Consider the following 14,899-nt stretch of genomic DNA (forward strand, 5'->3'; position numbering starts at 1 on the left):
CTCTTGTACCCGTCACTATCCTTGACAGTCTTGTAACGTTATACAGGGTGATCCTCGCGAGGCGATACCGACACCAGTGATCGTATTTCAAAATTTCAGGACGCATTGGGAAACTAATCGGAAGAGGTCCTGCAATGGTAGCGATTGATCGTTGCCTCGTAGCGGGACCGTTTGTAAGAGTGATCCTGTAGGTGTTCCTCGGTCTCCAGTGGAGATACCTCGAGCAGAAGTTGAATCGTCGTGAAACAGCAATTGGCGATCAGCCGATACGTGGCAATAATGCAGACTGATTAACATATTACAGTGTTTTATTGCTAATCATTCACTGCACACTCGTCGTTTACATGCAGCGGCGTAATTGCGAGCGTGTAACGGGGACCGAAAAAGTGGGAATATGTCGCGCGTGACGAATTGACTCCGTCCTGGACGTGCGGCTCGGCCGTGGGATACATGGGGAGTGTTACCATACGTAAATAAATAAGCAAGCCAACGCAAAGTTTCAGTAATAAAAATTCATAATTCCTCTTCAATTTCAATAAACGTCACCTAATACATTTGTCCTTCTTTGTACCATAGCGTAATATATATACCTCACATTTTTTTTTCTTCTCATTTGCTTTTTCCTTTTCTTAAACATATGCACAGGATCGAGAATCGTGTGCACGTGTGTATGAGTGTATGTTGAAACGTTCATACGCATGTACGCCATCTATTATGCACACACGACAGACAGACAGACAGACAGACAGAGGGCACACGCTCCGCTTATATATGCATTCTTTTCTAATCCAAGTCCCGCCTGTTCTTCATCCATACATACATATGAAAAACATATGCGCATGCGAAATGTCACATGTGAACACGCGCGTCGATAATGCTCTTTTATATACTCTATATAGTGTCTGTGTGTGTGTGTATCCGTGTAACTGCTGGGCTCGTCGCGGCACGCGTGCACACGTACACACTTCCGGCTGAGTAGCAGCATGTATACATTATATTTGATTCAAACCACAAGAAACACGGTCTCCTGCGCAACGATCGTTTAAGAATAAAAATAAGTTGTCGTAATGGTTGTACTAATTTAATATAGCGTAATAGTAATAGTAGTGGTAATAGTGATAGCGGATAACAGCGATGACAATAAGCACTGTTGGTATTCCCTTATCGACAGCGACGGTTCCTTTTTCCTTCGCGCTTCGCCCCGCTCTTCCGCGTCGATAATTAATCATTGTAGCCGTTACCGGTAATCGCCGTATATACAATGTACGTACAAGTGTAACACTTTGTCGTATGCCGTTCAACAAGATTTACAGTTAACTCCCGCTTTCGTTTCATTATCTATATAGTTGTCTACTATAAATATATAAATTTATGAACGGAGACGGCATAGATTTATATATTTATACGGTTCATAGGCGTGTATGCGTTTCGTAAGTAATAAGTCACTGTGTAACTTAAGTTCTCCCTCTGCCCGCGTCACAGTCGGTAATTAATTAGTCTCACTTACACGACACAAGTGACGCGACAAACGTCACCCTCTTGCGCTCCCGCTGAGGTGCTCGGCTCCCGAGCACCTTGCATTAGTCGATTAGTTTGTGTTAATTAATGTGCTTACGAGCATTCCTCTTTCTTTCCTTTCGCACACCTCGAGAATCAATTTCGCGAACTACATGATTAATTTACACAAACTAGCTGTGTCAGACGTTCCCTTTCTCTCTTTTATACATCGAATGAGATAATCGTTCTAGGTGAATCGTTAATATATTAATTAGTCTCTAGCTAACAGCTTGTTAGTCGTTTCGTCGATCAATATATTAATACAGGGGCGGTCGGGGGCCTGCGCGGTAACGGGGGTAGGTGGGGGCGGGGAGTGGCCCCCGAGAACAGAAATCGCTCTAGTTTGCCTAATTTCGAAATTCGTTATACGCTATTTTACAATTGTCTATATATTATTTACAATTCTTTGCGCAGCAGCGAATTCATCTACGCTCTCTGTATGTAATCCTAGTAATTCACATACCGTTTTGTTTCCGCTTCGCTTCCTCCCGCCTATATAATATATATACATTTGTCGTGTATGCAAGAAAAATATCTCTCTGAATGTTAATCGATTGGAATTGTATTCTTTGGATTGCGACCAAAAATAGATTTAAGTAACGCGAGTTACAGGTGGGGTAGTCTCGATTAAGGATGGTCGATCGTGAAAGACATTGGCCGTGCTTACTCGTAAAGCTCTACAAAGTCGGACGCGATGCTAACATAAATAGTGCCCGGCACTCGACGTACAGCATTGGTAACTGTCCTTTCGTTGTCTCTCAACACGTGAAAACCGTGGCCCGAAAAAATATAAGCGAACAGGTCGTTCTTAATCGTACTAACGGTAGGAAAAGTGGGGGGGAAAAAAAGAGAGAGCCAGTCATCGCAGTTTAGATTGACCATCCTTACTCTAAATTATAATATTTATATCACCTATGATGAAGATTAATATATTCTTTCAAGACATTACTCGATATGCAAGTGCAAAAGCATTTTTTTTCTACGTTTTTAAACATTTTTTCCTTTTTTTTTGTTTTATTTTTTAATATACTGATTCATCTATACTGATTAAGTTAATAAATTTTTTCTATCTATCAGCTACTATTGACATAGGCAAATGAAGCCTGGCCTGATGGCATTTCTCACATCGTATATATGTATATTATATATATATACACACGCAATTTTATATATATAATATAATATAGTTTCATAAAAAAAAATTCGTTACAATTGCAAAAATTCTAAGTACGTTAAAAATACCATCAGGTTGCGTTCATTAATTTGTGCTTTATCCATTAAAATTGTATAACGAAGAAGTACCTTTTCTCTCAGACCTTCTCGAAGCAGCAGCCCTATCACAGTGTGGCTCGGAGGTGAAGGCGATTTCTCTCTATTCCTCTCTCTTTCTCTCTCTTCAAACGGACCAGACTTTATAAAACAGACTCTATTTGCTTAATTTCCTTCTCGGGTAGTTCCTGCGGTGATGGCGCAGTTTCTACAATTTCAGGAATATCATCCTCATTCTCTTCTTCGATATCTTCATCAATTGGAGTCAACGTATCTAATATCACAGGCTGAGTCTGTAAGAAATTTCGTGTTCCTTGTTACTTAACAGTCACAGACGACACATACGCCAGGCACGTGGAGTGCCTCGATATCCGTACCTGCGGCGTTGTGCACCGTTTCATCGTTGGAGCCATGAAACTGGTAACGGTGCTCATAAAGAAAAAAAATCCTGCCATAAAGAATGGGATGCTGTAGCTTCCCGTTGCATCGTAAACGGCACCGGCCAAAGGCGAGCCAACGATTGCGGCAGCTCCTCTGAATAAAATTAAAAGGCCGAACGCGTTTGTCAGCTTGTCCAAGCCCAGCAGGTCGACCAAAATAATCGATGTCAGGGAGATGTATCCAGCTGAAATAAAAGTATTAATCAATTCCACTAATTGGATGGCGAACGATAGAATCGTTTCAACAGCCCGGGTACTCACATATAGCTATGCCAAAGAAAATGCTCATGAAAATATAAGCAACGTAGGAATGGCAGAACGGAGTTGCAGCTACAGCAATCGTCGATATAATTAAACAGATATTATTCAATAGCAACGAGTCTACTTGCGGGAAGTCCGCGATATACCCGCAAGCCACGCGGCCCACGGTATTGGTAATACCGATGATAGACAGTAAAAATGATGCAGAATTCCTTTCAATTCCCTACAAATTATTGCGCATTAAAGAATCTGAATGGCATGGGAAGTGATTATAGCATAGCAAGAGATATATTGCAACGCTCCACTTACATCCTTGACCGCAGCTTCTACTAAATATACAAAGGGAACGTACAATCCAGCCATTCCAAACACGTTACTAATGCCAATTAGAAGAAACACTGGATTTTTCAACAGAGATATGTCCATCATCGTCGCCAAAGCCTCTTTAAACGAATCAGGTAGCACCAAGCAGGGGCACAGTGGTTCTGAAATATTGTCGATGCTTAATTGACATTCCATAAGTCGATGCGTTACGTTCTCCGGGGAATCACTTACGTTGACGTGCCTTCTCAACGTCGGTGTCCTTAATGTCCCCGCGGACAGACTTCGATAGAGAAATAACACTTTGCCGATAATTCGCAAGCGACTTCTGGCTCTGGTACTCTGGCAAATTAACTACGCTGCCGCTGTAAAAAATATCTTTTCTCGACAAAGGCCGAATAATCTGTGGCTTTTCCTTTGGGATACTAGATTTGCTAGTGGTAAAAGTAATGCTTTCGCCATCCTACGAGAACACGCAATATCGGCATTATAAAATCTAACGCATTCGCTCCATCAATCGTATATTCCGTGATCCATCACGGTAACACTTACGTCTACTTCCGCGTTATTAGTCCGAGAGCCCATAACGCTGCTCGTGGAAAGTCTTAAGTGCAAACTTTTTCTAATATCGCCATTAGAATTCAACGTTGTCCTGGAATTCTTAATCGCGCTAAGGCTCGGCTTGTACCTCTCGCCAGTACTGGTTTTCCGGATCCTGTCGAAGAATGGCACAGACCCGTTCTTCGGTAAGCCCTGCACGTGAGTGGTGAAAGCAGGCTGCGAAGCATTCCTAGGAATAATCGGCTTGAATTCGTTTTCAGGCTTCTCCAGCATATCTTTCGCATCTTTGGTATCATCGATATTCCTTTTGCTCTTTGACTTGGTGGACAAACTCTTCAAATCCATGCTGCCGCTGTTGCTGGTCGCTCCACTAGACGAGTGCTCCTGCACTTTCACTTCCGATATAGTGGGCAGGGTTGGTACCGTTGGAACTGGCGTTAAAGGAGTTCCTTTAATATTATGAGTATTGAATAAAGTGTATCATAGAACACCTTATTAAATATCATTCTGAAGGGTTTTAGGGGGTTTAGCGAAGGTTCCCTTACCAGGCACTAGTTGGTCTAAATTGAAACTGGAGTGAACACCAGGATCAATGTTAATAGGCATCTTCATTCTCTTCTCCATGGATCCGTCGGGCAGTTGAACCATGAAGTAAGAACCTCCGATACTCCCGCGCTCCATTTGGAATCTTTTCTCTTCCGCCATTCTTTGTAACAAGGGTTTAACAGAGGATGCTTTCGGGTATTCTAATGGCCTCATCAATGCACCAAACACCTGAAATTCCACTGCCGTTATTATCAGACGTACAATTCACCTCCTTTACCCGCGTTTGCAGATAGTTCCTCGATGATTTAAGGCGGGAACATACTATTGAAACGCCACGCCACCCGACGCGTTCACACACGATGCGAACTGTGCACATATGTAACTTACACGTGCAACTTACGCATATGTAACTACACATGCATCGTGTGTGGACGTGTCAAGTGGCGTGGCGTTTCAATAGTATGTTCCTGCCTTTACTTACAGCACAGTTTAATATAAGGCCAGCAAGAATCAAATTCGCTCCTTTCCAACTATACTCTTCTAGTAACATAGTCGCAAGCGGCGCAAATGCGAATGTGCCAAATCCTGAGCCGCATACAGCAATGCCTGTAGCCAGAGATCTTTTGGTTTCAAAATAATAACCTACGCAAACTACCGCTGGTAAATATATTAGACCAAATCCAATTCCTAGAAGAAGAGAAGAACAGCGTAATCAGTCGCACACTGGCTGTTGTACGAAGAGATAAATTACACCGTAGTACTATGCGTTACACACACCTCCCATGACACCGTAAGTGATCATAAGCATATTTACACTTGTTGAAAATGTTGAAAGTATAAATGCTGCTGCACCTAAAAAACTCCCCGCTATACACACGGCTCTACACCCGTATTTATTAGTTAAAGCACTGACAACGGGTCCTGAAAAGAGACGGTAATAATTATTCAAGCTACAATCTCAACGCAACTCGAAACAGATGCGAATTCCAATGAGGACACTTACCAGCGCTAAGGTACATGCCGGATAACAACGAACCAACCCATGCAGTTTTGCCTTTCCCTTCCTCAAAATATTTAACAAACTCTCCCAGAAAGACACCAAACGTGTAGGCGATACCATCCACAATCATGTTACACATGAAGGAGGCGAATACCACGACCCACCCATATCCACCATCCGGCGGGGGTGGTATATCATGGTACTCGCACAGCGACCCCCCTTCGTCATCTGGAGATGCCTCGTCGCCTGTTCCATCGTTAGTCGTTAGTCTTGCATGTTCTTCCACAGAATATTCACTTTCCGTCTGTAAGAAAGCACGAAAGTTTTAGTCCAAGTTAAGAGGCCCCAGAATCGCTTAAAACACCAAAATTATGGTCATTGCGAGGAGGATGTAAAGCTGCTCGTTTTTGTCAGCGATAAGCAGAGAGTTTGAATGAATGTTTTTTCAAGATCTTGTTGCATCGTAACAGTGATATTTGTGCTCGCCTTGAGTAAAGTAACGGTGGTTCACCTTGACCAATGTAAGAAAGAGCTTCCTTTTACGCTATCGCATAAACACATAGATACATCTCATAGATCGCTATGCTAGCCAGGAGGATGATTAGCAGACAGTTGGATAAGAATTGTTAAAGACTTCGGGGAATCATACATATGTAACGAAGACACTGGCGCATTATCTCTCTCGATCTATGAATGCATTTTCGAGATAACAAAAAGAGGATTTAGAGTTTTAGAGAATTCTAATGCGAAGAGAATATGAACTACATCGAGGCACGCGCTGTTCGGGAAAATAGCTTCGCGTGCGTAATGCGAGAACGAGCGACCATGTCGTACGATAAAATGATCTCATAACGCAAACGCTAGCACAGATAGCGTATACGGGCTACCGTGACTTAACCGGTCCCTAAGGCTACGTTTATCCAAGGTAAAGCGGCGTTTCCACCGAATCTAATAAAGAAAAAGCGATATCGATCACGCGACAAAGCGGCCGCGCTTGACGAAACGCTCAATCGTCGTTATCTACATTTCCGGAGACTACATGATCCCGATGATTAGAGTGATCGGCAGCCTCTGCCCGTCGATTCGAAATAATTCCCCGTGCCTCGAGGAACAAAGACCGAAGGCATGGGATTATTTCGCAGGCATTTCGAAGGGACGGAGAAGTGCCGAGCAATGACCCCGAGGTGGCGGCACATTAATGAATTCAAACGTAGCGGTCAACGCATGGCACAAGTGCACACGGGGTGGACTCTGTGCAGTGACTTAGCCGAACGGATGGAAGGTCAGCGCGATCAGCTGATCCGCTGTCATTAGGAATCGGCAAGGCGTGCGCCACCTAACGTCACCGCGAACAAACCCTCCACGGGAGAGAGAGTATTGTTTTCGACCTTGTTTTGCCGTGACGGTCGGCGTCGTGTATTCGCACAACCGTGATGCGCGCACGTATGCACACGGCGTGCAAACGAGTGCTAGCTTCGCGCGTCGTCATCGTCAGCTTCTACGAAAGTGTAAATTACGCCGGACTGTCAAGGCTAAGTCACGTGGCATCGTTAAACGAGCGAACGAGACGAGCAGCGGAGCAAACGAGGATCCGAATCCGAAATCGAAAGTCGAGGGGGCGCGTGCATACGTGCACGGGGACGCGCAACACACGCGGCACGCGGGGATTTACCAAACAAACAAACCGGAATAATTCACGAAACGTACCGTGCTGATCTTGCGCACGCGACGCGAGCCGTACTGGCTGTACTGCGACTTGTTGAGCGACACGCGCGACATTCTACGGATCGCCTTAATGTCACACTCCGCGCTCCTTTACGCCGTGTCCGGCCCTCCGCACGCAACGTTGTGCAGAGTTCTATTTTCGTGTACAGAAGTGCGCGCAGCTGTACGCGTTTCTTTCCTCTTCGTCGCTTCTGATCCCGCGAGAGAGCTTTCCTACGCTACCGCCAGTTCTCGGCGCGCTTTAAACTCCCCCTGGGTGCCAGGAGCCGAGCAGTATCACTCGTCAAAATCCGCTGCCATGTCCCCTGTTTTTCGCACTCGCGCGCCCCGTGTCAACCTCTAAACTCTCAGCGTATTGGCATCGCGGCTGCCCCTCTCCCCCCGCGGGCCCGCTCTACCACCTGAACGCGAGAGAACAGTGGCGAACACAACACAGAGCTAGGAGCCAAGCCGCCACTTGTGTCCGCGACACGGGAGGACACAGGCCACGGACGCAGGTAGAGGCACCCAGCTGCGTGGGACCGCTGGGCTTCTATCTTCGGTTCAGGTTTTCGACGAGGTCCACCGACCGGGCATCGGGCGCACGTAAACCAACCGACACTGAACACCTCCCCTTGAAACGATGATACGGCACGCGCGAATTGTCATGACAACTTCCCCGGAGAGAGACACAGAGGCTGGCCCGTCCGGTGGATACGTATGTATGTATATAGCTGCTGCGTACCACTGCACGCAACGGAGATTCTATTTATACGCGGGGATATATAGCGGCTTCTTCCTCTCCGACTTCCTCGAAGCAAATCACTTTGTTCCCGTGCTACGCGGCTAATGTCCTTTCTTATGTCATTGCGCTGAAACGATTTTTCGGGTGGTCCCGAGCGACGGTCGATTGACAGAACGCGCTGCGCGGCCAGGTGTCAATGGTTACGATCCCAGAGAGTCGTCGATGGGTTATGGGACGCGGACAAGTCAGTCTCCCGTGTTTATTTCCCTTCGGTTCGGACGAGCTCGAGGCCCACGAACGACTGGAATCGGACCGTTCACGGCGAGCGTTTTAAGTACACGACGAACAAAAGATTTTCGCACGGCAACGAAAGAGCGCGGAGCCCTCGTTGAAGCGGCACTGATCCTCCGTGCGCGAAAAGTTAACCTATAAATGCGAAGCGTCGCACACGCGTCCCCACCCTGTCGCAATTACGTGGCGCGACAGCCAGGCCACTACGATACGAATCTGCCATCGTTCGTGGCACCGAAAGACGCCTTGAATTTTCAAACGATCCTTGTTCTTTGTCTCCTTTTCTATGTAAGGCGGTGCGCGTTAATCGGACAAGGTCGGTATCACGCGTCCCAGCGGAATCAAACGGAACAGATGTACCGCACAGGATTCGATAGTAATGACGTTTATCGATTTTCCACTTAATGGGCGAGTTTTTAAATGCGGTGTGTGCAACGAGCGCGCGGGAGCTTTTGATACGAAGTGATTTGCTTAAAATGATTTGTGGCCTTACGAAAGTTGGTTACATAAATGAAGGCTATAAAGTATTAAGCAGCTCGGATAATGATGTAAACAGTCGCGTATATCCTCCGTTCCAAGATCACCTGTTCATTATTTGTCTGTTGAAATAAAAGTATCGCGCGAAGAGCGTCGCGTCGAGTGTATTTTCGGTACGAAATTCACAGAACAGATGTAATAAAAATAAAAATTTATTATCGCCGTCGAAACACTTGGTAACCATAAAATAATCCCAAAATCGGAGACTGATCCACGGTCGAATTAAAACGACAAACACCAAGCGGTATTGGAGACCGTGCGAAAAACATCGGCGCCCGCGATTTAGCGACACGAGTGCATTCCCAACGGAAAATATCGCATTAGTTTCACGTAACGCGAACGATAGATCGAGAACTAAATAGCGAAGGCGATCGAGAGGGAGAGGTGAGAATTCCGACTGGGCGCATCGCGGACAAAGGAGCACGAAAATAAATGGGCCTCCGTGACATTGCGTTCCCACGCAATGCCAAAAACCTTTCTGTTGACATTGCTCGGCAATGAATCGATCGCACTGCTTGTTTCAAGGGTTACTTTTTTTTCCCCGTTTCAGGAGGAATGCGAAAGACGCGGAGGCTCGATGTCACTCGGCTCTGTGTCAACCGAGGATGATTCACATTGACTGGCATAGTAGGGATCGGCGAGTTATTTACTAACGAAGCAGCACAGGCAGCTCGAACTTACGTCCAGCGTGTCGACGCGTCGTTCTGCGTAAGCCATTATAGCGTGTCCGATGTGTGTGTATCACGGGCTAGAAAACGCTTCTCTAAACGGGCGCACGCAGCCGAGGGAGCCCACCTCCCGGGCCACCGGAACAGTTTATGCAATTCTTAGAGTTTACCCGCTCGGCTTTCGTGGCGTTACCTCACTGTTGCAAATATTTCGCTGGCAACGTTCGTACTGCACGAGGAAAGTGACAGTTGCTCCCGACGCGACGGGGTTATCCGTCAGCAGTCGGCTGCGAGATGTCACGTTCAAGATCGAGCGGCCGATTGGCCGTGCGAGAGGCACCGTGCATCCGCAGAGTGGCCATCGTCTTCCAGCGTGGACGCCGATCGGACTAATATAATCTAAAAGTCGATGCCTGCACCGCCGTGAAACTGATCCCACACGCGAGCCGAGCTTACCGAAAATACTCGTATTATCAAGATTACCGGCGACACATGGAATCAAGTTTAATGGATAGCCATCTATCGGTCCCCGCGCGTACGTAGAACGAAAATCACCAAACGATCGAATTACCGAGGCCGGCTACGAGGCGGGTGGCGGGGCAGGGGGTGTCGGGGGAGCGTTAAGTAAACATTCCGAGGACGATACGGAGGTGTTTCGACAGTAGCGGGAATACTCGTGGAATTAGTGGACGATAAATTTGATAGCTGAGGCCGGTGTTTGGTAGAGCCACTGTTAACTTGGACCGCGCGGGAGAGCACTGGCGTGTTGCAGTCGCGTTCCGCGATGCTCGTGTGTCGGACGTCGCTTATGAATTAATTAGATAATAACCAGCGACAATTAGAGCCGAAGGCAGGAGCGCACGAACGCGCACCATCTGCTTCTCATCGCCGCGGAAAAATTAGCGGCGAAGCCACGCAAACGGCACGCCAGACCCGAGTCAATTCGCGATGATTAACAAAACGCTGTTTACTTCTCGTCTAGAGGCGACCACGGGAAATGGATCGGACCCGCGGCCAGACCAGCGGCGTTTCATTTTATCCTTCGACGGAGGCGCAGCGGACCGAAGGGATCCACCATTCGCAGCGATCATTGACGAACATCTGGTCCTCGTATTCTCGGAAACGTCAGCAGTGACGCCTTCAAGTGACTCAGGCAGCGCCAATCGACGCCGCCTCGCTATATTCCCCTGGATCGCCATTGTTTACGGCAACGTTGTTAGCCTCCTCTCCGTTGTTGTCCCAGTTTGCTTAGGACCGCGAGATACTAGGGGCGGCGATAAACGATACGCTCGGGAAGGAAGAGCAACGTTCCCGCTGGCTCAATGAATCATAGTCGCATTGTTTGCACGGTTTGCGTTCTAATTATCATAACCTCGCCGAACTCCCTCATTGATAATATTTTCCGCTCAATCTTCGCGCGCATTTACTTAAACGGAGAACAGCGAGGAGCGCCAGAACGGTATTGCAACTGATAACGCGGGCCCAACCTAATCGAGTGTAATCAGTCTGCGGAAGAATTATAAAACTTTACGACCCGTAATCGCGGCTATTAATCCCTTATTTTTCCTCCGTCGTTAGGATCAAGAACCGTCGCCACCAAGGTCACCGATCTGGCCAATTAAACCGTTCTCCTTTCGTCAACGGAGGGATATATCTTGGAAATCCGCGGAACCCAATATCGAGGCGAATCGACTCCGAGGTTGTCTACACGTACGAAACCAGGGGGCCTTCGGAAAAGTAATTGAGTCGTATCCGCGGGCACGTACTCCTGTTTACGTGCTCCAACGTCGGCTTGACCGAATAGCCCAGGGATAAGGGGAATACTCGACATCGATATAGGTTGATAACGAATTCAACAAACACTCAAAAGATAAGGTGCTCGCGCGCAATAAAGCACATTCTTAATCCACTGCTCGGCACCAATCCACGGTAAACTGGCGCGTGATACGATCCGCGGCCAAGACGCAGAGGAAATAGCCGACCTAGGCGGGCGACTCCGCCCAATAACGATGCGACAGGATATTTCGCGTGCGCGAATTCTGCCCTCGCCATTGTTAATGTCGCCGGTGACTGTCCGCGGCGTTGCATTGTCAATTTTCTCGCTGACCACGCCGCGCGTAGACTACTTTCACTCGCGCAGTTTCGTTATTAACCCGCCTATTCGTCTATTTACCTTGGGACTCCGCGTTACAACGCGCGACACCGCGGATCCTCGCCGAGGCGGCATCGCGTCGCGCGAATTTCGCCAGGCGAGGCGAAAATTCTGTGGCGCGCTGGTCTAATGGGGAAGCACGCCCACCGATCGGTGGCCGTCGCAGTTTCGCTGTCGATACCAGTTGAATTTCCGCCAACTTGCGAGATTCGCGGCGAACCACGTGGCGCTGTGTGGCTTTTCATTCTGTAATTCAGTGTCCCCGGACTCGTGAGCCGCTCGAAAACGGAGAGGGGCACAGGCGCTGCCTGTTGCCGAGTAAAACTCGCGATCCCGATTTTAACGGCGACGAGCGCGGATGGTTTATGTAACGGACCGACGGCGGCACGCGAAAAACTGAAACGTTCCGAGAGTTTTGCCCCGGCGGGAGCGAAGAGAAGATTTTACATACCTTGTTCTTAGGTGACATCGCGCGATAGCAACGTTCGACGGGGACGTCCTATCTGAATGAAGATGGAATACACCCTCGTGTGGTGAGTGAGTGAAGAAAATGGGAGTGAGAGGAAGAGAGATGGCAGAGGACTCGCGCCACCTGAGTGGACAGCGTCCAGCCGCGGTACGAGAGACAGGCGATATGAAAATGCGCGATGCTCAACCACCGGCTGACTTATCGCATCGCGGACGCGTAGTCCATCCGATTCCCCACTCTATGAAATCTCCATCTCGCTCCGTTCCCCCTCACCCTGGCCCTCCTCCCCGGTGTCCTATCGTGTCTCGTTTTCCTTTACACCCTCCCTCTTTCTCACTCCCGATTTCCCTCTCTACGTTAAGCGGCCCTCTCCTCTCCTCTCTCTCTCTCTCTCTCTCTCTCACACTCATTTATGCACCGGGATCACTGTGGTCGTCTTCATTCCGCCACTACAGATTTCCACGCGCCCGGCATTAGTCACGATGCCGCACGGTCATACGCCACGAACAAAGCGATCTATCGATAGGTACAAAGTTCTAGCCGCGTGCGCCCCGATACTCCCGAGCACATACGCGCGAGATATCGCGGTCGGATGAAGATCTTGCCCGCCGCTGATGATACTCAACGTGTCAAGACACCACCGAAGGAGGAAAATCGCTTGACGCGGGCAATGAATCTCCGGTGGAATGAAAATTCCACCGGAGTTTCCCAATCGTCCTAGGTAAAGTCACTCTAGAGTTTTATGCGACTGATTAACTGTAAGTTGTTGTTTCATAAGCGAGTCTGGGTTCGGTTTTTAGCGGGTTCGAGTCCTACATAACTCCTGATCCTCCCCCGAGGGTTCGGTGTATCCGTGGGGATTTTCACCAAGTCAGAAGAAAAGAAAACGTCTTTGTTAGGTCTGCTGTTCAAGTTTAAACGAGTCTGATGCTTCTTTAAATACTTGTGTCTCTTTCAATCCGCTGGCACGTAAGTGATGCTTAACTATTTCTGTAGATCGGGCGGACATGTCTTCGATTACCAAGCGGAAGTCCAGGGTTCGAATTCTGGAAGGTTAATGTCTGTTTATAGAGATGAGTAGTCGATAACAGACAAGTCACCAGGATTTATTTACGCTCAACATCCCCTGGACCCTAGCACCGGGTTCATTGAAAAAATGCCTCGCCTCGATCACAGCCTCGCCTCGTAGGTCACGCATTCGGGAGCGTTTCGTCATGGAAGGAGTTCTAGCGCAGATGCGCGAATACGTCTCTGTTTTATGACGAAAATAGAGTGCCAAATCGTTCCGTTCGGTTCTCCCACTTAACGCGTGAGAAACACGAACTGAATTCGGCCCGGCTATTCCCACGAGAATCTCATACCCCTGCGGTATCACCAGCGCCGGGTGAACGGGGAAGAAAAGCGTTCGTTAGCTAACGACAAGTCGGCAGAGGTTGCTGGAAACGAGTCAAGGGTAACTGGTTATCGTGTTCGCGTTTAACGAGGCAAGAAGAAAGGTGCCGTGCGAGGGAAATTTACTTACGACGTTGTTGGCCGTAGGTTTCGGAGTGATGTGCAGGCCATCGTCGTCGCCGATCTGCCCCCCGATTTGCTCGTGGCTGCTGGCGGGGCCCATTTCGGCGCCGAGGCGCCCACTCGACACTCGGTCGTCACTGTCTTGAACCGACCGCGACACCCAGAACTACCGGGACGATCCCCGGTGGCCGCGCGTCCACCAGGTGAACGAGGAACGACGCGGCGATGCGCCCCCTTCCCAGCTCCTTTATAAGCCCTCCATCGGCGGTGAGTGGTGTCCTGGAAGTCTCAGCTGCACGGCGACAGCTCCTTCCGGGCGTTTCCGCGTCCTCTCAGTCCATCGATGTTCCAACCACCGCGCGAACCCTCCCGAGAACGATCTTCCTCGCGGATCGAGGGTGACAGACACGCGGGCTCGTCAACCCCTGGGCTCTCAGGCGTTGATCGCACGTCAACAGTCGGGTCTCCTCCTCCCACGAGTCGCGTTTATCCACGGCACGATCTCCGCCACCACCAACAGATTCAGATCCCTCGAACCTCTGGCCACCACGACGACGACGACGACGGGAAGGACGTCAAACGCACCGTCCACGGTCCAGTCCACAGGAACTCGCTCCGCGGCGTTCGAGGACGAGCCTGGGCAGGGTGCGGTAATCCCGTTCGATCGTACAGAAAACCGTCGCGATTTTCAGATCACCGTTCGCGCGCCCCTTTTCGCGGATTCGATCGCCGAAGGTGGATTGCGAGAATCCTGTTCCACAGAATTTTCTCGCAGACGATCCCGCCGCGGGTGGGTAGCGCCGCGGCGCCCCGGGATCAATAAAACGACCGCCCGGCCGTCGCCTTCCCTAGGTCCTGCCTGC

At 48.8% G+C, this 14,899-nt stretch overlaps 1 protein-coding gene and 2 long non-coding RNA genes across 10 annotated transcripts in view; 2 read left to right on the top strand and 1 right to left on the bottom strand.

The window, feature by feature from the left end:
* Positions 1 to 674, top strand: part of LOC143367664 (uncharacterized) — a 13,855-nt gene extending 13,181 nt beyond the window's left edge. Inside the window, exon 3 of the long non-coding RNA XR_013085070.1 lies at positions 100 to 674. This is a non-coding gene — a long non-coding RNA (uncharacterized LOC143367664). The remainder of the gene's footprint in view (positions 1 to 99) is intronic.
* Positions 498 to 14,631, bottom strand: LOC143367648 (monocarboxylate transporter 9). 6 transcript variants are annotated; one of them, XM_076809690.1, is made up of 11 exons: positions 14,044 to 14,631; positions 5,959 to 6,259; positions 5,733 to 5,876; positions 5,437 to 5,642; positions 4,955 to 5,183; positions 4,401 to 4,840; positions 4,083 to 4,311; positions 3,837 to 4,012; positions 3,528 to 3,750; positions 3,204 to 3,451; positions 498 to 3,119 (listed from the first exon to the last, which is right to left on the bottom strand). In XM_076809690.1, exons 1-11 carry the CDS (start codon positions 14,134 to 14,136, stop codon positions 2,970 to 2,972), a joined length of 2,439 nt encoding a protein of 812 aa, XP_076665805.1. In that variant the 5' UTR covers positions 14,137 to 14,631; the 3' UTR covers positions 498 to 2,969. The 6 variants fall into 6 exon arrangements, with proteins under 6 accessions (XP_076665805.1, XP_076665808.1, XP_076665804.1 ...); XM_076809693.1 differs by lacking the exon at positions 14,044 to 14,631 and adding an exon at positions 12,504 to 12,645 and having other exon boundaries at positions 4,401 to 4,858; XM_076809689.1 differs by having other exon boundaries at positions 1,712 to 3,119; positions 4,401 to 4,858.
* On the top strand, positions 8,243 to 14,050 carry LOC143367663 (uncharacterized). Of its 3 annotated transcripts, XR_013085068.1 has the most exons (5): positions 8,243 to 8,381; positions 9,783 to 9,940; positions 10,883 to 13,242; positions 13,322 to 13,490; positions 13,593 to 14,050. It is a non-coding gene; the product is annotated as an uncharacterized LOC143367663 (long non-coding RNA). The 3 variants fall into 3 exon arrangements; XR_013085069.1 differs by having other exon boundaries at positions 9,783 to 10,435; positions 10,883 to 13,490; XR_013085067.1 differs by having other exon boundaries at positions 10,883 to 13,490.
* Positions 14,632 to 14,899: the final 268 nt, after the last annotated feature.

The sequence above is a fragment of the Andrena cerasifolii genome, chromosome 4 (assembly GCF_050908995.1).
Source record: "Andrena cerasifolii isolate SP2316 chromosome 4, iyAndCera1_principal, whole genome shotgun sequence".
NCBI classification, from domain to species: Eukaryota; Metazoa; Arthropoda; class Insecta; order Hymenoptera; family Andrenidae; genus Andrena; species Andrena cerasifolii.